At 43.1% G+C, this 19,416-nt stretch overlaps 1 protein-coding gene across 6 annotated transcripts in view; it reads right to left on the bottom strand.

Moving 5' to 3' along the window:
* Positions 1–15,356, bottom strand: part of CADM3 (cell adhesion molecule 3) — a 613,828-nt gene extending 598,472 nt beyond the window's left edge. The window contains exon 1 of one of the 6 annotated variants that reach the window (XM_077467383.1): positions 14,927–15,356. In XM_077467383.1, coding sequence (XP_077323509.1) covers positions 14,927–15,002 — 76 coding nt within the window. In that variant the 5' untranslated portion in view covers positions 15,003–15,356. The remainder of the gene's footprint in view (positions 1–14,926) is intronic. The other 5 variants (XM_077467378.1, XM_077467381.1, XM_077467380.1 and 2 more) reach the window with 5 other exon arrangements.
* Between the last annotated feature and the right edge of the window lie 4,060 nt (positions 15,357–19,416).

Genomic DNA, 19,416 nt, shown 5'->3' with positions numbered 1-19,416 from the left:
ATAAAAAACCTTTTGCCTTGTTAGATTATACTTTAAATCATATATATTTCATCCTTTTACATATGAACTAAGCTAGATTTTTACATTTTATTATGGACCATAATACTGTTATACTTATAAACTAAATGAACTATTAAATCCCCAAGCTTGGCGTGCTGTGCCAGTTGAGCTTATATAAGAAGAAAGAGCCAAAAATTAGCTTCCTGTTGTTCGTAAAATTATGTTTACTGTATACCCAATATAAAATCTGAGCTGATGAGAGTGCTTGCTTGGAACAAACATGGTCATAGTTCTTGTGTATGTAGACCCCAGGTCTGCAACCCGTCGATCATAGGCTACCCATCAACTGCAGACAAGTGACAGGTAGACCGCAAAGACGCCCCCCCCCCTCCCGTTGTGACCCGGTCCTTGCTTCGGCAGTCCCAGCCCCTTGCATATGTGCGGCTGCAGGGTGGGGAAATGGAGAATGCCTCCAGAATAGCTCGGGTGGGTTCAGGCTCTTCTGCGAACATGCCCAAGCGATTCGTATTTCACGGCCCTCGCCACTAGCTCTCCTCCTCGATCCGAGATGGGAAGGTGAGAGAGGATTGCCGTTGTGACACCGGCAGGGATCAATGCCACTCCACCATACTCTCCTGCCCCACCCTCAGTACTGTGCCCCCCAACCTCCCCTATAGCTTGCTCTCCTGACCCCCTGTATCATGCCCTCCCAATCCCTACCATACATACTACTGATATCTGTACAATGCCCTGCCTATTACTGACCTCTGTACACTGCCCTACATACCACTGACCTCTGTACACTGCCCTACATACCACTGACCTCTTTACACTGCCCTACATACCACTGACCTATCTACTACTGACCTCTGGACACTGCCCTACATCCTACTGACCTCTGGGCATGGCCCTACATTCTACTGGCCTCTGGACACGGCCCTGCCAACTACTGACCTCTGGACACAGCCCTGCCAACTACTGACCTCTGGACACAGCCCTGCCAACTACTGACCTCTGGACACTGATCTGCCTACTATTACCACCTACTACAGCATCAGACTCGTGGGGGTAACCAATTGCTCCCCAGACAAACAAATTGTGAATAAAAGTGAAAGATGAGTTTTTCACTGAAGCTAGCATTTAAGGTATGCTAATATTTTTACAGTGACAGTTTTAGTAGGTTTTTAATGTTGTAGTTACTTTTTATTGGGGGGCTTGCTAGTTTCTTTAAAAAGGGGGGTGCTGCTCTCCGGTAATCTTTGATCTCTTCAATGTTGTCCAGGTAGATCCCCATCTCTTAAAAGTTACCTACCCCTGATGTAGAAAGTTTATCTCCGCCAAATTTAGTGTCAGCATATACAGTATTTTTTTAACATTAATTTATGATACATTTAATGAAATTTGCACTTTCAATGATGTTCTTGGGCCTGCTCCACACATGTAAGCATGTTACCCAAAAAGGGATCATTTTGTTTTGAGACCATTAAAATGAATGTATAATCAACTGGTTGATAATGACATACCCCCCACCTTTGTGAGATTATGGACGACACCATTTAGCACAAAGTATGTACCATGCCTCCAGTTACACAATCCACAAATGATTAAAGTAGAACTAAAGGCAACACAATTGTTTTTACATTTTGGATAAATGAAGGGAGGGTTATACCCACATCAGGTTTTTTGCATTTCATTGGAGGGATTTCCCTTCACTTCCTGTCCCATAGCCGAAAACAGGAAGTGCAGAAAATCTCTTCAAAGTGAGGGACACTCTGGTTGTCACTAAAACGAATGTCTCCATTGGAAGATTTACCCTTTATTCATGTTCTAGTGACAGCCCAAAATTTGTGATTTTCTTTCACTTTCACTCTCGTAAACATGACAATTTAAGAGGGCGAATCTCTGAATGAATGAATGAAATACTTGTATAGCACACAATGCAAACTGAATCGCCTCTATTGGGGACACAGACAGCAAAAAAAAACATGCGTACATATTCTCCAGCACACCATGGATCGTCAATTTTCATCTAAAAGGTTTTAATGGAAAGGATCACATCACAAAAGAAAGTGCAACGTTTCGGAGCCGCGCAGGACCCCTTCGTCAGGCATGTGATACTATGTATTACTATATATTGATGTTTCCAGGACCCAGCTGGTAATCGCTGCAGAACCCCCCATTTTATGAGCCACAGATACCAGGAACGTGTGTGATAGGAATATCGATTTAGCAATAAAAACATGACAGGCATTCTACTCCCTCTCCATTATCAAATGCAAAAACAAAAGTGTTGCCTTGAGTTAAACTTTTAGGGCCCGTTCACACCAGATGCAGTTCTGTGCGCTTTTTTTCTGCACTAAAAATGCATGCCGTGTTTACCATGTATTGCAATGGCTCTAGTTCACACCATGCAGTCCGTTTCCAGTGCAGAATCTGACCGGAAATTGACCGGAAACTGACTGCATTGTGTGAATTCGAGCCAATGGAATACATGGAAAACACTGTGCATGCATTTTGTGAAGAAAAAACTGGCCCCAAGGCTTCATGTTCATGGGACGCTTTTACAACCTCTCCTGAACGATTTAACTTGACAGATAGTAACCCACGTTTAAAATGTCAGTTTTGCCGCTTTTAGCAGCGTTTTGCCGTGTTTGCATTTAGAAGCTTTTTTTTTTTTTAAATGTATTTTTTTTTTTTTTTAAATAGGCAAAAATGCCTGTAAACGAAACACAGCTAAATGCGAGTTACCGCGTTTTAGCCATGCTTTGTAGTGTTTGGCACCTAGAATTCCCTTTAAACTCAGCTTCTGACCCCATTTTTTTTGCGTTCATCATTTCAAAAAATTGCTTGGACAATTTTTTGGGAGATCCACGGTGTGCTGGCGATATATATTCTAATTGGTTCCAAAAGAGACACAGACCCTCTGACTGTGGGACAGTTGGAAGCAATATAATAATAGGAATATACTTACATATACACATACATGCACCGCAGCAATGCTGCATGGTATTTCTCAGAGCAGGATTCCTGATGGTTACAATGACTACATACAGTTATGTATATTTCCTGATCACACTTTATTTTGGTTGATTGCTAGACTTGAGCACTGTCACATGGCATGAGATCACATTCCACCACCCCCCACCCCCCATACCTGGAAGCATCGGGTATTTTTACAGGCAGGGGAATGCTGGCAAAGTGCCAGTGGGCCAGGAGGACCCTTTGAACAGACATTGTAATTTTGCCCAACCACACTTACCCACATCTTTGCCCCAGTCCCCAGGACACTGTCATCCTCACCCACAGCCCGCAACCAGCCACCAGTTTAATCAGATTAAACTCACTTTATGGGTGCTTCCCCCAATCACACCCTCTTTCTGTACGTTGTCATCCTTAATTATGTGGTACCTATCCACACATGACCACAGTCCCTTCAGCTTTTTTTAATTTATTTTTGGTACTGTGCATGCTCGCTAACTAAAATAAGGGTGATGCTATCATCTAGACACAGCATCATCAGAATAGAGATACTGGACTGTCCCGGGAAATCCGGGACAGTTGCCATCTATACCCTATGTGGCCAGAGTACCAGTGCCTCTTTGAACCATCATAATGGTTTTACTGTTCCTTTCAGCTACTTTTCCTTGCTGAAAATTGTGATGCATGCCAAAGCTATGCAACATATATCGAGAAAATAAATTCTGAGGTCTAACCTTTACTTTAGGTCCTAATAGCCCAAATATGAGGCATAAATGTTTAATGAATGTGAACACTCTAGCATGTAATTGTAACATGTTAACCCTAGACAGCACTTAACAAAAATGCAAGCTAAGCACCCTACTCTGTACACGATTCAGCAATTGTTTACCACAATAGAATCCATAATAGAAATAAAATATTCCTAAAGCGAACCTTTCCGTTCCTTAAAAATCACTTATAGTGGTAACTACATAATTCTCTACAGTTTTTAATGCATTTCCGCTTTTACAAACTGTGCAGCCTAAATAAACTAAAAATTGCTGATATTGATATGTAAATTTGAACTACTCCAGAGAAGTCATTAGCCAAGCCCTCATGACCTACTTGAGGTACGTACATGGGTACTTGAGGAATGAAGTTGGGAACCACTGCCCAAGACCTTGTGTTGCTTGCCTCCTACCCAAACAGGTTGAGGAGGCTCAGGTAAAAGGTTGAAGCGACAGCACTCCCATCCTACATCTGTACACCTAGAAACAATGACTAGAAGAGTATGGCAAACTGTGTATTTTTGTTGATGGAATATTGTACCATGTATTTGCTCAAACTGGGCAAAGACATCAACAGAGAGGTTGCAACCAGATCGCATGGCCATAGTCTGGATCATCTGATTAAACATGGGAATGCATTATGCACTTGTCAAAATGATGTATGCCACCCCTGGCAATCCTGCTGCCCTAGGCCATGGCCTACGCTGGCTATGCAGAAATCCAGTCTTGGCTGCTGTATATCTACGAGCACTAAAAATACTCATTCTGCCCAAATGAAAGCATGCACAATTGTTTTGGCCGCTTGGGAACAGAATGCATAATATAGCAGTTTGTGCATGCCTTTATATTGAATGGTACAATATATCTCGTGTTGTATTTATAGATGTTTGTATGAGCTGCAAAACACATGCCGCCATTAAAATGATGTGGTTGTGTAGCTTCGATACACTATCAGGTCTATTTATAAATGCGTTCACACACATTTACATCGGGTTCATAGATTTCCCATTTGTATCCAACTAGATATCCAATAAGACAATTGGGTGAATATTTAATTCGACCCCTATGTGTCTGCTTTGTTTTGCGAAATATGAATGTGATTTTCATCTGTTCCAAGGCAAACCAATTTTAATTTGGGATGCTTCCATTTTTTTTTCTTAAAAAATTCTCTAGCTAAATAGTTCTATTAATAGCATTTTTTTTTGATTGGGCCCAAATTCAGTGTTTGTACATACGTACACCGAGTTTTGTATGCATTATTACAACCCTCAAAGGGCATGCCCTTGCTGTGACCTCTAAATCAATTACCTAGTAAATAAAGTAACATTAATCACCCTAACCAGCCTTTAATTATATCTTTCGTAACCAATATGTACTATTTACAGAACTGCAATGTATTGGAAGTCTAGTTAGTGGAATGAAAAAGGTCATTTACAGAGCAGCAGACCTCTTATATAAAATGCTGGAGGAAGACAAACAGACCAAATGTTACCATTCATTTAAAGTACACCTGTCATGAGTAAAATATGGTGGAGGATAGCCTTCTGAAAATGCAGATTGTCATAGACCCAAAAAAAGCATTTTGGCATATACGCTGGAAGACAGTCAAATGTCTTTTCTCTGAGTCTTCAATACTTTCTGATTGTCGCAATAAAAAAAAGCCATATCATTAATATAATAACCAAGCAATTAGCATTTTCAGAGGAAGATGTCAGTGGCAGCCTACATATTTCTCCTATGACAGGTTCCCCTTTAATATATCACACTTGAATATGAATAACTGTAATATGACTGGTGGTATCGGTCATACGGACACTATACAATGCAATGATGTATGATTTGCTGTTATTTGACGTAGCCAATAAGGTTTGAATTTTTTATTTATTTTTTGGTGGAGAATGCGGGCACAGATCACGCTACCTCTCGCATGCCAAGGTTTGACATTTTTTGTAGCCTTTAAAGGAAAAGTGGTTGTCTGTCATGGGCCATTGCTCATCACTGATCTATATTGATACTTATTATATGACCAATCACTATTAGAAAAGAACATTAGCAGGACAGTACAGAAAAGGGTTTTAAAACTATGGCATATCTAAGGCCATCTTTAGAAAATATTTAAAGTAGTATGGCCAAAGCTCATTTGGCTATATCTTTTCCATGGGTCACAGGAGTGCACTTGGTTTTCCACTCCTGTGATCCATATTTAGCCAACAGTAAGCTAAAGACCGCTGTTGGTTGACATCACAAAGCCAGTCCAAGCTCTGCATTGATTTTGACAATGATGTCAGGATCCACTTAGATGCCTTAGATATGCTGTTAGATGCACAGAACCTTGCCGCAGCCAGAACTCTGGCTCAAAAACACGGGAGTGCCGTCATTGCGGCCCCAGCCACTCAGATGGACAGAGCCCGTGAACTTATGCCGCGTACACACGACCGGACTTTTCGATGGACTGGGTCCGACGGTCTTCCCGACGGACTTTCAGCGGAGGTCCGACAGACTTTCTGAACTAAACAGACTTGGCCACACATGACCGGACTAAGTTCATTCGAAAGTCCCTTCATTTTGAACGTGATGACATAAACGGGACTAAACAAGGAAGTTCAATAGCCAGTAGCCAATAGCTGCCCTTGCGTCGTATTTGGTTTGTTGGACTAGCACACAGACGAACGGCTTTCACGATTTTTAGTCCGTCGAACTTGAGTCTGTCGGATAGATTTGAAACATGTTTTATTTCTAGGTTTGTCTGACTTTTGGGGAAAAAAAGTCAGCTGGAGCCCACACACGATCGAAAATTTCTGATGGATTTTGGTCCGCCGGAAAGTCCGATCGTGTGTACGCGGCATTAGACGGAAGTGTATGGGTAAGTGAGCCATAATGTGCCAGTATGTGGTGCATACTAGCACCTTATGGCTTAAACCTGCAGGGGACCCTTTTTTTTTTGGGGGGGGGGGGGGCGGCTTACTACCACTTTAAACCATCCCACAAGGAGAAAGCAATATTTCAGAATGGGCCAAGATCATTAGATGCCATCTAGACCATGAAGACAGCTTTCCAGCATGTATGTGCTTTGGCTCTAACCTACCCAACCCTGCTCAGTATACCCACTGGCCCTAGCTTCAGGGCCCTACATTTCATTCAAAAATTTCCTGTCCTCAGCTCATTAATTTTAATATCAGTCTCGGCACTGCTGAGGCTTCATGTAGTCCTCTGACAGCTTATTATTGTTTGGGATGTGCTGCCATAGAAACTTAGAATTAAATATGTATTTATAGTAGCAACTTCTCGAAACGCATCTGTTGGATTAGGACTCAAACATTTCTCAGTCATTGACTTTCCCATGGTAATTAATGCTTTAAGGGGCTCGAATCACAAAGTAGTTCCATTTTGTATGAAGAAGTCATGTGACTCTTTCCTGTAGAACATCTTAAACCAATCATATTAAAAATGGTACATATTTAGAGTTGCCTGAAGCTACAGTTGGAACCCTTAAGAAAAATAATTGTCCCCCCAGAAAAGGGAGCCTTCAGTGAATATTTAAAGCATGGTTCACAGTGCCGAAACCAAAGGGAGACAGAATTCCATCAATGCAGCCTTGTGAAAAAAAAAAAAAAAGCAAATGTATAAACAGCTACATGGCCACGCTGTCCGTTCATTTATTTCCAATGTATCGGTGATTTGGGAAATGTCTCAGTGCTCATCAGGTTATCACAAGCTTCCATTCCTCTAGGAACGCCGAGTTGATTACTAGGTTGTCTGTTTGGAAGCATGTCCTCATAGCTGACAGCTCTGAATTCCGAATTCTGCGGCCGCAGTAAATTACGTATCTCAATAGTTCCTGGTACATGGGAGAGATTTCAAACAGGGTTCAGTGAGAACCAGACAGGCATACAATATGGAGGTTTGAGGTGTCAGCCTCACCACTGCCAAGGTGCACAACTCTAGGAAGGGTGAGCAACCGTTTAGAGACAGTAATGACATTTAGAGACAGTAATGTTGGCCGTACAAACTCAATATTCTTTTTCATACATTAACAGAACCCTTTCTAATCTTGCAAAAAAATATATAAAAAAAATAATAACGGATGACCACGGAGCCATTTAAACTCCTATGGGCCTAATTTGTACTTAAGCCATGAGCCCCCAGCATTAGTGGGAATTATGGTCTCCTTTCACAGTGAGGATTCCGGCTTAGAGTTCAAAATTTCTCACGTTTGCATAGATTTTGCTTGGTATCTCCTGTTCGCTCCTTTAATCCTGAAGTATACCGGGTAGTTATTAAGATTAACCATAATGTGTGCGAAGCATGTGGTAGGGTCAACGCCATTACTGGCAGAGATTGTTGTGAATGCTGTCTGTATACTTAAAAACACAGTGATTTTCTTAAATATCATTAAAAAGAAAAATACTTAGTTGTAATGAAACTTTTATAATCCCTAATTAAAATATAGTTCATTACCACAGCACATGGAATACGAGATAAGACTGTCTTCACAAAGTCATTGAAAAATGATTCCCAGTCCATCACCCAAACCTCATTTTCTTTCACGGGAACATAATTGGACCACTGGTCTTCAGTATAAAAAGGGTCTGCCCTCATCAAATCTTACAAAGTGACTGCCTTAAAATATACTGTAAAGAGAAAAAAAAGAAAGAACGAAAGAAAGAACGAACGAACGAACGACGAACGAACGAACGAAAGAACGAACGAAAGAACAAAAGAAAGAACAAAAGAAAGAAAGAAAGAAAGGACGAAAAAAGAAAGGACGAAAGAAAGGGAGGGGAGGCGTGGTTAATGAGAGAAACGGCAGGGAATTTGCATATGTGGTCATCATTTGGAAGTGAGAAGCTTTTTCACCACTTAATATAACATTTGCATAATTTACCCCATGTAATCAGAATTATATATATATATATATATATATATATATATATATATATATATATATATATATATATATATTATATTTATATAGAATATGGCACAGGAGGGAAATTAAATTTGACAGGAATAGATGTGGAATTTTTTACATTTTGTCCAAAGTAAGAATTTAAAGAATGAGAGTTTGTAGCTCTATTAAAGAAGCAGTAAGATGTAGGGCATTTCCCCCCTCCCCCCATTTAATTTTTGAGCAGATGCAGGTAAATCTATCCCCCCGTGTGTTAGAGATATTCTCAGGAACATCTGAACTGGCTCAAAATAAGATGCCAGTACTTGGATGCCAGAGTTCGAAGCACTGCCCACCGACGGCAGCGATAATGAGAAGGTCACACTAATGAGTCTCTACTTGTGCATTACATGAAATACATAGGACAACCATGCCACCGGAGTCCCAGAGAACCCTGAGCATCTAGAGCAGCCTTTCTCAAACTTTTCAACACAGAGGAACCCTTGAAATAGTTCTTTGGTTTCGGGGAACCCCTGCTAAAAAAAATCTACAACTCATGATACATTAGTGTGATGGTCAGTGGGAAGAATGGTCCTTACACTTGTGGTCATTGGGAAGAATTACATCCTTACAGATAGCTAAAAAGATCAATGGTGTGAGTGGGAACTTATCTGAGAGGCAGAAATTGCTCAATCCTGATGGAACCCCTAGCAACCTCTGGATGAACCCTATTTTTCCACGGAACCCTGGTTGAGAATCACTGATCTAGAGGTTATTTCAACCCACTGGCCTCTACTCTAAAGCTGAAATATCAGTTTAGGGTGACATTATCCTTTAAGGCCTACACACATCAAATGATTACTATAATTGCACCAAGAACCTTATACAAGAGTTTTCAAGTTGTAGGATATATATCACGTATGTCCCTCAGGACTTGATAGAATGTGGTTCTTGTAGAATGTCATGACAGTATATTCCCCACCTGAATACACCTGACAGATATCTCCTTCTTCTGTCAAAATCTATCACAACAATGATGATACAACAATGAAGTTATTTGAGATCAAGACGTTTAATGACAACAGAGCTGCTTTAAGATGTATTTATTGTGGCAAAACGCCCCATCCATTAGATAAATTAGTATTCATGATCGCGGCTCCAGACTCGCCTTGTTTATGCTACTCTAATATTGACTTGAGGGCATAGCCTGGATCGTGTTCCATTGTAATCCTAAACACCCCAAAAAATGACACTGATTCATAATGTACACAATATATAACCATCACTGAGAAATCATTACTGATTAAAAATATTTTTAATACGGTATAATAACTATCAAAACACTCCTCACAAGGTACCGATTCCAAGACCTAGTAATTTGTACAGACAAGGGCCAAAGTCAGAGAACTGGTGCATAGCTAACTTTAGGTGGTTGCCTCCTACAGCCAGTCAAGTCCTGTCTTTAACTGCCTAGCCCAGCCATTCTCAACCAGGGCTCTGTGGAACCCTAAGGTTCCTCCAAGGGTTCTTTGAGCTGTGGCTTATCTATCTCTTATACGATGGTGCCTGCTTAATTTGAAAGAGCTGGTGGCATGTCACCAATGGCCTTTTTAGCTGACCATAATGGGGGCAATCTTCCCACTAGATACCAATCTAAGGCGAGATTCTTCCCCCTGGCCACCAATGTAAGAGTCATTCTTCCCACAGACCACCAGGTAAACATTCTACCTACTAACCACCAATGTAAGGAGACATTCTTCTAACTGACCACCAATATAGGGAGACGTTCTACCCACTAACCACCAATATAGGGAGAATTTATACCCACTGACCAACAATGTAAGGAGCATTCTACCCGCTGACCACCAATATAGGGAAATGTTCTACCCACTGACCACCAATGTAAGGAGACATTCTTCTGACTGACCACCAATATAGGGAGAAGTTCTACCCACTGACCTCCAATGTAAGGAGAATTCTGCCTACTGACCACCAATATAGGGAAATGTTCTACCCACTGACCACCAATGTAAGGAGATATTTTAAGGAGGCCACCAATGTAAGGACCATTCTTCCCACTGACCACCAATCTAAGGAGAAACTATTTCCACTAGCCACCAATATAGCGAAATGTTCTACCCACTGACCACCAATGTAAGGAGATATTGTAAGGAGGCCACCAATGTAAGGACCATTCTTCCCACTAACCACCTATCTAAGGAGACACTATTTCCACTAGCCACCAATATAGGGAAACGTTCTACCCACTGACCACCAATGTAAGGGGCATTCTTCCCACTAAGTACCAACATAATGGGCATTCTTCCTTCAATCCTCAATTACATGTTTTTGCACGGGTTCCCCTAGACTTGAAAACGATTTCAAGGGTTCCTCGGAAGGTAAACCGGTCGAGAAAGGCTGGTCTGGCCTCCACTAGAGAAAATGCAACAGTCACTTTTCTTGTAACCTATTCAGCCCCTTTGGATGATGTATGAAAATGTTCCAGGGTTCTTTAGCTAAATAGATACAAACATTCAACAAAATATCTTCTACATATATCACTATTCTGTTTGTCCGAAAAATACAATGTTTTAATACAAAAAGGTTAAAGTGACAATAAACAAACAATATTCCTATTCTCTAAAAATCAACCCATACACAGCCACTATCTATCATTAGTATATAGGTAGGAAAAGTAGATCATATTTACTAGTTTTAAACTTCTTTATTAACATATCTTCAGTTACGTCATGGTTTCTCGCCTGGGCAAATGATCTCATACATCCCAGGAGTCTTCAGAAGGGGAGAAGAGGAGAAGGGGCTTTCTCAGCTAAGCACGCCCTCCTGCATGCATGCTTGAGCTAAGGGCAGAAGGATTCCAGGAAGTAAACGCTACATGGATCATCTGCCCTTAGTCAAGATGGCCACGTTTCCGAACCTCTCATTCCCCCCTCAACGTCCAATTGCTTGGAATGGGCAGTGCCGGTTAGTGTCCCGTCTTTAGGCACATTATAAATCCCATAGTCATAGTACTTGGTTCATCTTCGGCGTGAGCAAGAGGGGGTGGCTACAGTCTTGCATGCAGTGGGACCATGGAGAATGAGCGTAGCCAACCTCTAAACAGAAAGTTGTATCACAACAGTTAAAAAAGGGATTTGGATATTTGGAGGAGGATGAGAGGGACTTATTTTAGTTAAGAATACATACTTGAATGGAATATTTAGTGGAGTTTAGTGCAACTTTAAGTATGAACCTGCTGTAACCTACAGCAACCAATCGTCAATAATTGCGCCTTGTCCGGACTGATATAATAATATGGGCACTGAAATAATTCTGCTCGGGTCATAGGAGTGTATTGTATTCAGATCAGCGGAAGGCAAGATGTGATGGGTTACTATGGCTTACGGCACTTGGCCCATCTCTCATTTTAAATGTGATTTTAATAAACCTTCTCTCTCTCTCTCTATCTATATATCTATATATATCACTTCTGTACGAGCTGCCCCCATTACTAAGCTGAAAAATAAAGGATCTCCCACCATCCACTCGATGGAATGTGGCATTAGGAACACAAGCAGCTCCCACCATGCACAGAAAAAAATGAATGTTGACAATGGACTTTCTGTTAATCTGACCCGCTAATTATCCTGGCACGAGTCCCACACCGAGCATTTCAAATATTTTCAATGTCCGTGCCTACTGCAGAGTGGTGGGACTCCCGATCCCCCGTCTTCTCCCGTTTCCATAAATTACAGGCACAAACAGAAAATTCTTTTTTTCCTTCCACCAAAGGGAGAAGCCACAGAAAGGAAACGCAAGGACGAATTAGTTCAGCTGGCTTTAGTTGGCTTGTTAAGAGTTCCTTGCGGCAGATGGTGGAAGGGTTAAGGCTTAGAACCTAACGCAAGAGGGGGGTTTGCAAAGGAACCAGATAAACATGATCAACCTTTAGTAAGACTACAAAACCCAGCACCACCTTCCAGCCATTGCTAAACCAAGCCAGGGCTCAACTAGAAGGTTCATCAGTTGAGGTGGAGCCACAAATGCCAGCAATGCCAGCTGGAGTTTGGTGGAAACGATTTATTGCTCAGCATCTACAGTGAAACTACAAATCCCAGCGTGACCGGTCATCATTTAACATTATCAAGGCTGCAGAAGAAGACATTTCCACCTGTCTGGCATGTTAGGAAAAGATGAGCAAGTCTTAGGTGGTCTTCTGCTCACCAGCTCTGGTGGAACTACAAATCCCAGCAGACTTTGGGGGGGGGGGGGAGATCAAAGGCTGGTCATGTGATGGGTAAAAACTACAAAACCCAACGTGCCTTGGCACACTTAGATCTGCAGCTCCACCACAGCTACCAAGCTCCATCCAAGCTTGGATCCAAGGGTTAACCAACATTAACTTTCCACTAGGACGCTGCCAGCCAGCGCTGCTGTATAAACGCTTCATTACAATCTCTGCAAAGTACAGGTGGCAGTTTGTTCCGTATACCAGAAGAGGGTGTGTTTGCATATATTAAGAGGTCTGCTACAGCACCCCCCCCCCCCCCAATCCTCCATACATCCAAACCAAAACATCTCACACGACCCATCACAAGGCTGTACTGCTTATCAATAGCACCATACCCAAAGCTGGTAACAACCCACAGCAATTACTGACCCATAAATCGCTACAGCTGGGTAACCCTAACCTGCCCTGGAACCGTACCACCATACCCCGACATCTCCTGTGTTCATAAAGAGGTCACAGCCCCCCTCCATCCATCGCCCTGCATTCCCATCACTGTCCAGCACAGGCAAAATGCACAGACATGACAATCCCATTGTCTTCAGCCAGACCTCTTCACGCCAACACATTGGGGGGGCTACAAAACGTCCGGCTGCTGCATTCTGCCTGCGCTGACCTGCGATAAACCGTTCCTGGTCTTCTCTCACAAACACACAACTTGCCCAGAATTGTATGTCAACACAATGTGCGTTAATGTGTGACGTTGTAAATGAGCCCTTAGGATGACTTGTGGCTATGAATCCTATGGAGGTACGACACAGATACACTGCGTGCTCGCCGGTGGACTGTTTATAAGATGTACAGTATATGTGTGTCTGCCATATATATATATATACACACACACACACATATGTACATGCACACGCATACATATACATATAAAAAGATGAAGGCATATATATTTTGTGTTTTTTTTACATCACATGTAGTGTATATACATGGACACATGTCTTTAGATGTCTCTATAACTGTATATACACACTATACATATACTGTATTCTATACCTCCTATACATGTACTGTATTCTATGCACCCCATTCATATATTGTAATGTATACCTGCTATATTGTATTGTATATTAACCATACATATATTGTATTATATTCACTTTGTACATATACTATAATATATATATATATATATATATATATATATATATATATATATATACACACGTATATTTTATTGTATACCCTCTATATTGTAATATATATGTATATATTGTGTTTTATACCGTTATACATACATATATTCTACTCTATCGCACCTATATACATATATTGTATCCTATAACCCCTATATATACATATATTGTGTTCTATACCTTGTCTATTGTAATACACACACACATATATATATATATATATATATATATATATATATATATATATATATATATATATATATATATATATATATTTTATATTTTCCTTTTTTTATCCTTATATATACATATATTCTATCCCACCTATATACTGTATTCTGTATTCTATACTCCCTATATATACATACATTGTATTCTATACCCTGTATATTGTACTATATATATATATATATAATTATTTTTCCTTTTTTTATCCTTTTATATACATATATTCTATTCTATCCCACCTATATACATATACTGTATTGTATACTCCCTATATATACATATATTGTATTCTATATATCTTTATTTCAAATTTTTCCCTTTTTTTTACCCTTTTATATACATATATTCTGTTCTATCCCACCCATATACATATACTATATTCTATACTCCCTATATATATATATACATATATTATGTTCTATACCCCAGATATACATATACTGTATTCTCTACCTCCTGTATTGTACTCTGTACCTATATATACATACACCCAGACTTTCTTCTCTCCCCCTATATATATATATATATATATATATGATGACAGCCCCCCCTCTATCCCATAGTGATGATGAAGGGGATGAAGGGGATGATGGGGATGATGAGGATGGGGATGATGGTAGATTGGACTCACGGTCATAGTTGGACACATTGGCCCCTGATAATCCGATGAGAGTCAGGAGGTGGAGGAGGAGGACAGGTAGGTACATGTCGGTAGGTGTGCAGACAATAGTCCGGTAGTGGATCCTCGGTGGTGGTGAAGTCGGTGCTCAGTGATCAGACTGGGGGGGGGATCGGCCAGCTTCTCCCCGGGGAGAACTCGCACTGCATTCAGAAGAAATAGAAGAAGAATGACAATGGGCAGAGGATTATTCCAGGGAGGAGGAGATCGGAAGAGATCGGAGGGGATCGGAAGAGATCGGAGGGGATCGGGTTCTCCCCTATCAGGACACAGCTGAACTAGTGACAGAGCAGATATGATGCAGCAGTAGAGGGAATTAAATAGGGGAGCAGGACTGGTCCATGAGAGCGGGGGGAGCGGAGGATGCGGACTCCGGGAATGGTGCACGGCTCTCCTCCGATCTGCCTCCTGCCCCCCTCTAGGTGGGGATTGGTGGTGCGGTCCGCTCTGATCCCCCTGAGATGTGGAGGGGAGGGAAGGAGAGGGGGAGCCGATGTAAGGAAGGTGGGGGGGGGGGGGGGATGTAATTCAGTGCTGGAACAGCTGTGCGGACATCACCCTGTGTGCTCCCTGCACCTCTACACCTGACTCCCACACCACACGGCACCATCACACCTCTACTAATAGAGTGTCAGCTCTACATCCCAGCTGTACTCCATACCAGAGGTCTCCAAACACAGGCCCCTGGGCCAAATGAGGCCCTTTGATAGTCCTTATCCAGTCCTTGGGGCACTTTTCTTCCCATTGACACCAACAATGAGGCACTATTCCTCCAACATGACACCAACAATGGGGCACTATTCCCCAACATGACACCAACAATGAGGCACTATTCCCCCAACATGACACCAACAATGAGGCACTATTCCTCCAACATGACACCAACAATGGGGGCACTATTCCCCCAACATGACACCAACAATGGGGCACTATTCCCCCAACATGACACCAACGATGGGGGCACCATTCCCCCAACATGACACCAATGATGGGGCACTATTCCCCCAACATGACACCAACAATGAGGCACTATTCCTCCAACATGACACCAACAATGGGGCACTATTCCCCCAACATGACACCAACAATGGGGCACTATTCCCCCAACATGACACCAACGATGGGGGCACCATTCCCCCAACATGACACCAATGATGGGGGCACTATTCCCCCAATATGACGCCAATGATGGGGGCACTATTCCTCAAATATGACACCAACGATTGGGTGCTGGGGGGGTCAGACTGTGTCTAGTGGAGTTAAATTATGGACAGTCTCAAGGACCCCCATCCTAAAATGTAAAAACGATTCTAATCGTTTTAAATAATGCAGCAGAAGTCTGACATGTGGGACACCCAACTTTAGAGGTTGGTACTTACTAGTATTCCAGTGTTTCTCTTCTTCCGCAGTTTTTCTCCATCACTCTGCTAATGTGACTCCAAAACTGATAGAGAGAGGGAGGGGAGGTACATCCTCCTTATCAACGGACGATGTGATTGGTCGTTGGGGGCTGCTGCACACAGAAGGTTTTTTTTTTACCTTAATGCCTTCTATGTGTGTAGCAGCCCCCCTCAGCCCTCCTAATACTTACCTGATCCCCAATCTCGATCCAGCAATGTTGAACGAGAGACTCGGAGGTCCAGGACTTCCCCTTACGATTGGCTGAGACACATCAGTGGGTGCCATTGGCTCCCGCTGCTGTCAAAGTCAGTGAGCCAATAAAGAGAGAGAGTGGAGGGGGCTGAGCACTCGGCAGCAGCAGGGACAAGGAGCACCAGCAAAGGACCCGAGAAGAGGAGGATCTGGGCTGCTCTGTGCAAAACCATTGCACAGAGCAGGTAAGTATAATATGCTTGTTTTTTTAAAGACTTTTGCTGCTGTCACTCAGGGATCTCCAATATCTCCCATGGCAGGCGGATTAGGTGGGTGGAGCTGGAGGTGTGGCTGCCTCTTCCACTCCTCCCACAGACCCCTTCATGCTGATCCCACAGCTGATAAGATAGAGCCGAGGACACAGCAGCCCGGGTCTTCATCTGCAAGCATGAGGTATGCTATAAGTTACTGCACAGCACACTGTCACACACCCCTACCTGCCTTCTACCACCCCTACCTGCCTTATATCAGCCCAAACCTGCCCTGTACCACCCGCAACCTGCCCTGTAACACCCCAAACTGCTCTGTGCCACCCCAACCTGCCCTGTACCACCCCAGTCTACCCACTACCACCCCAACCAGCCCTGTACCGCCCCAACCTGCCAATATACCAATCCAACCTACCCCATGCCATCCCATACCACCCTATAATACCCTAACCTGCCACATGTCACCCAAACCTGCCCTGAGCCACCCCCAAGTTCCCTGTACCACCCCAACCTGCCCTGTACCAACCCCAACCTGCCCTGTACCACCCCAACCTGCCAATATACCATTCCAACCTACCCCATGCCACCCCAACCTGCCACTATACCACTCTATAATACCCTAACCTGCCCTATACCACCCCAACCTGCCACTATACCACTCTATACTACCCTAACCTGTCACTATACCACCCTATACTATCATTTACAGGGGCTGGTTTTGGGTGCGCCCCGTGACCGTGCGCTGCCTGCCGGGTGCTGGGCAGCCCAGGCAGGAGGGGGGTGACACCATGTTTTACCGCACCAGGTGACACCAACCCTAGTGATGCCACTTCATTGAACCACTGTGCCTGTCTGCCAACCGCAAATAACCGTTCGCTGTGCTCAGTTCGCACTTGAACCGGCATGGTAGCCAAGCACTATATCGTTCTGTATAAGTCCGGGGGCAACCAAGTTCTAGTAGACCTGCTTTCCTTATGGGAAAGAGGCTGCTATAGGTGAAGAACACAGAAGCTAACTATAGTGCCTGACCACCTGCATTATGGGTAAGTGTGATAAACATTAGCTAGAAGCCAGTCTAAAAAAACTCTCTTCACTGGCTTGAGCAAAAACGAAAACACAGACTACTACTAGAGTGGGCCTCAAACTCCAAAGGGGGGGGCAGCACATGGCCCGTCAGGCAGCAGAAAGGGCTCAGAGGGTACAGAAATTAGTAATTGGACACAGATAACTTCTATAGCTAACTTCTATAGGAGTATCAATATAGGAAAGTAACCTCTTAGCCCTGGTTATTGCAAGGGCCCCAAGGGCAGCATAGTAAGTTCCAAAGGACTGCATGCGGCTCCTGGGCCACAGATTGGACACTGATTTAACCTGATTTAAGCCAGCCAAGCCTGCAGTCTAATGCTTGTGATATTGTGTTTAAAATGTGTTTAACACGTGCTTGTTTGGATTCCCTTGTTGACAACCTCAGATCGGATATCGAATACTCTCATGGCATTGCTATGGGGGTGCAGCCCGCATCTGGGTAACACCTGCCAGAGGGATGACACCAGGCTAGGAAAGGCAACAGGTGACATTGCATGGCCTACTGCGAACACAGAAGGTCAGCACACTGTCACTGCCTCTGTCAGAGAAGAGATCAGTAGGTGGTCCTGTGAGAAGCACAGATAATTTAGACAGCAAGAAAGGACTCGGGAAACCAGACGGAGGCTGACCGGGAGCCTGGGACAAGGGAAGAGACTGGAGAGGGGGGAGCCGATGAAGGGGCATGGTGCTGACACCATGTTTTAACACACCAGGGGACACCAACCCTAGTGACGTCACTGTGCAACATTGTTGGTCTCAGTGAGAGAAATGGTACCCCATTGTTGATGTCAGTTGGCAGAATCGTGTTTTGTATCAGTGGGAGGAATAGTGCCCTAAAGGCAAGCAAAGGGCTGCATCCAGCCCCTGGGCCACTGGACTAGATAAAAGGCTCCAATAAAACATTCAATATGTAATATATTTCACTATTTACAGGGGCGGACTGACAACTCATGGGACCCATGGGCACTAGGACAATATGGGGCCCCCAGGCAATCAGAAATTATGGGGCTACACGGTATACACAAATACACACTTTTCACACTTTCTATTGGCTGAGAAGGTACTGGAGAGGTGGTGCAGCTATAATCTCGGGATTTTTAGGCCAAAAGGATGTCGGTAAGGGACATTTCAGAGACAGATGTAAAAAAAAAAAAAACACAGATTTTTACATACTGTCCCTGGTTTTACAGAGGCTGGCAACCCTGATGGGGCCCCCTAGTGGCCCAGGGCCCTTGGGCAGCGCCCGAGTGGCTGAATGGTTAGTCTGCCCCTGACTATTTATCTTCTCCTGAGTTTGCCTCAGCTAAAGTGTGTATACATATGTGTGTCAGTGTGTATATATTATATATATATATATATACACAGTATGTGTGCAGGGTGCATTCATTTTGGATAAGCTATCAATATGCCTCAACACATGAAAAAACACACTTGCACTATTTTGAGTGCAGCACAGAGCACTCACACCTGTACTTTGCAGTGCCATACGGCACA

This window comes from Lithobates pipiens, unplaced genomic scaffold, assembly GCF_037356315.1.
Source record: "Lithobates pipiens isolate NorthernLeopardFrog02 unplaced genomic scaffold, aLitPip1_a1.2 Scaffold_54, whole genome shotgun sequence".
NCBI classification, from domain to species: Eukaryota; Metazoa; Chordata; class Amphibia; order Anura; family Ranidae; genus Lithobates; species Lithobates pipiens.
The sequence above is the reverse complement of the archived record's forward strand: the minus strand, read 5'-3'. Positions and strand labels throughout refer to the sequence as shown.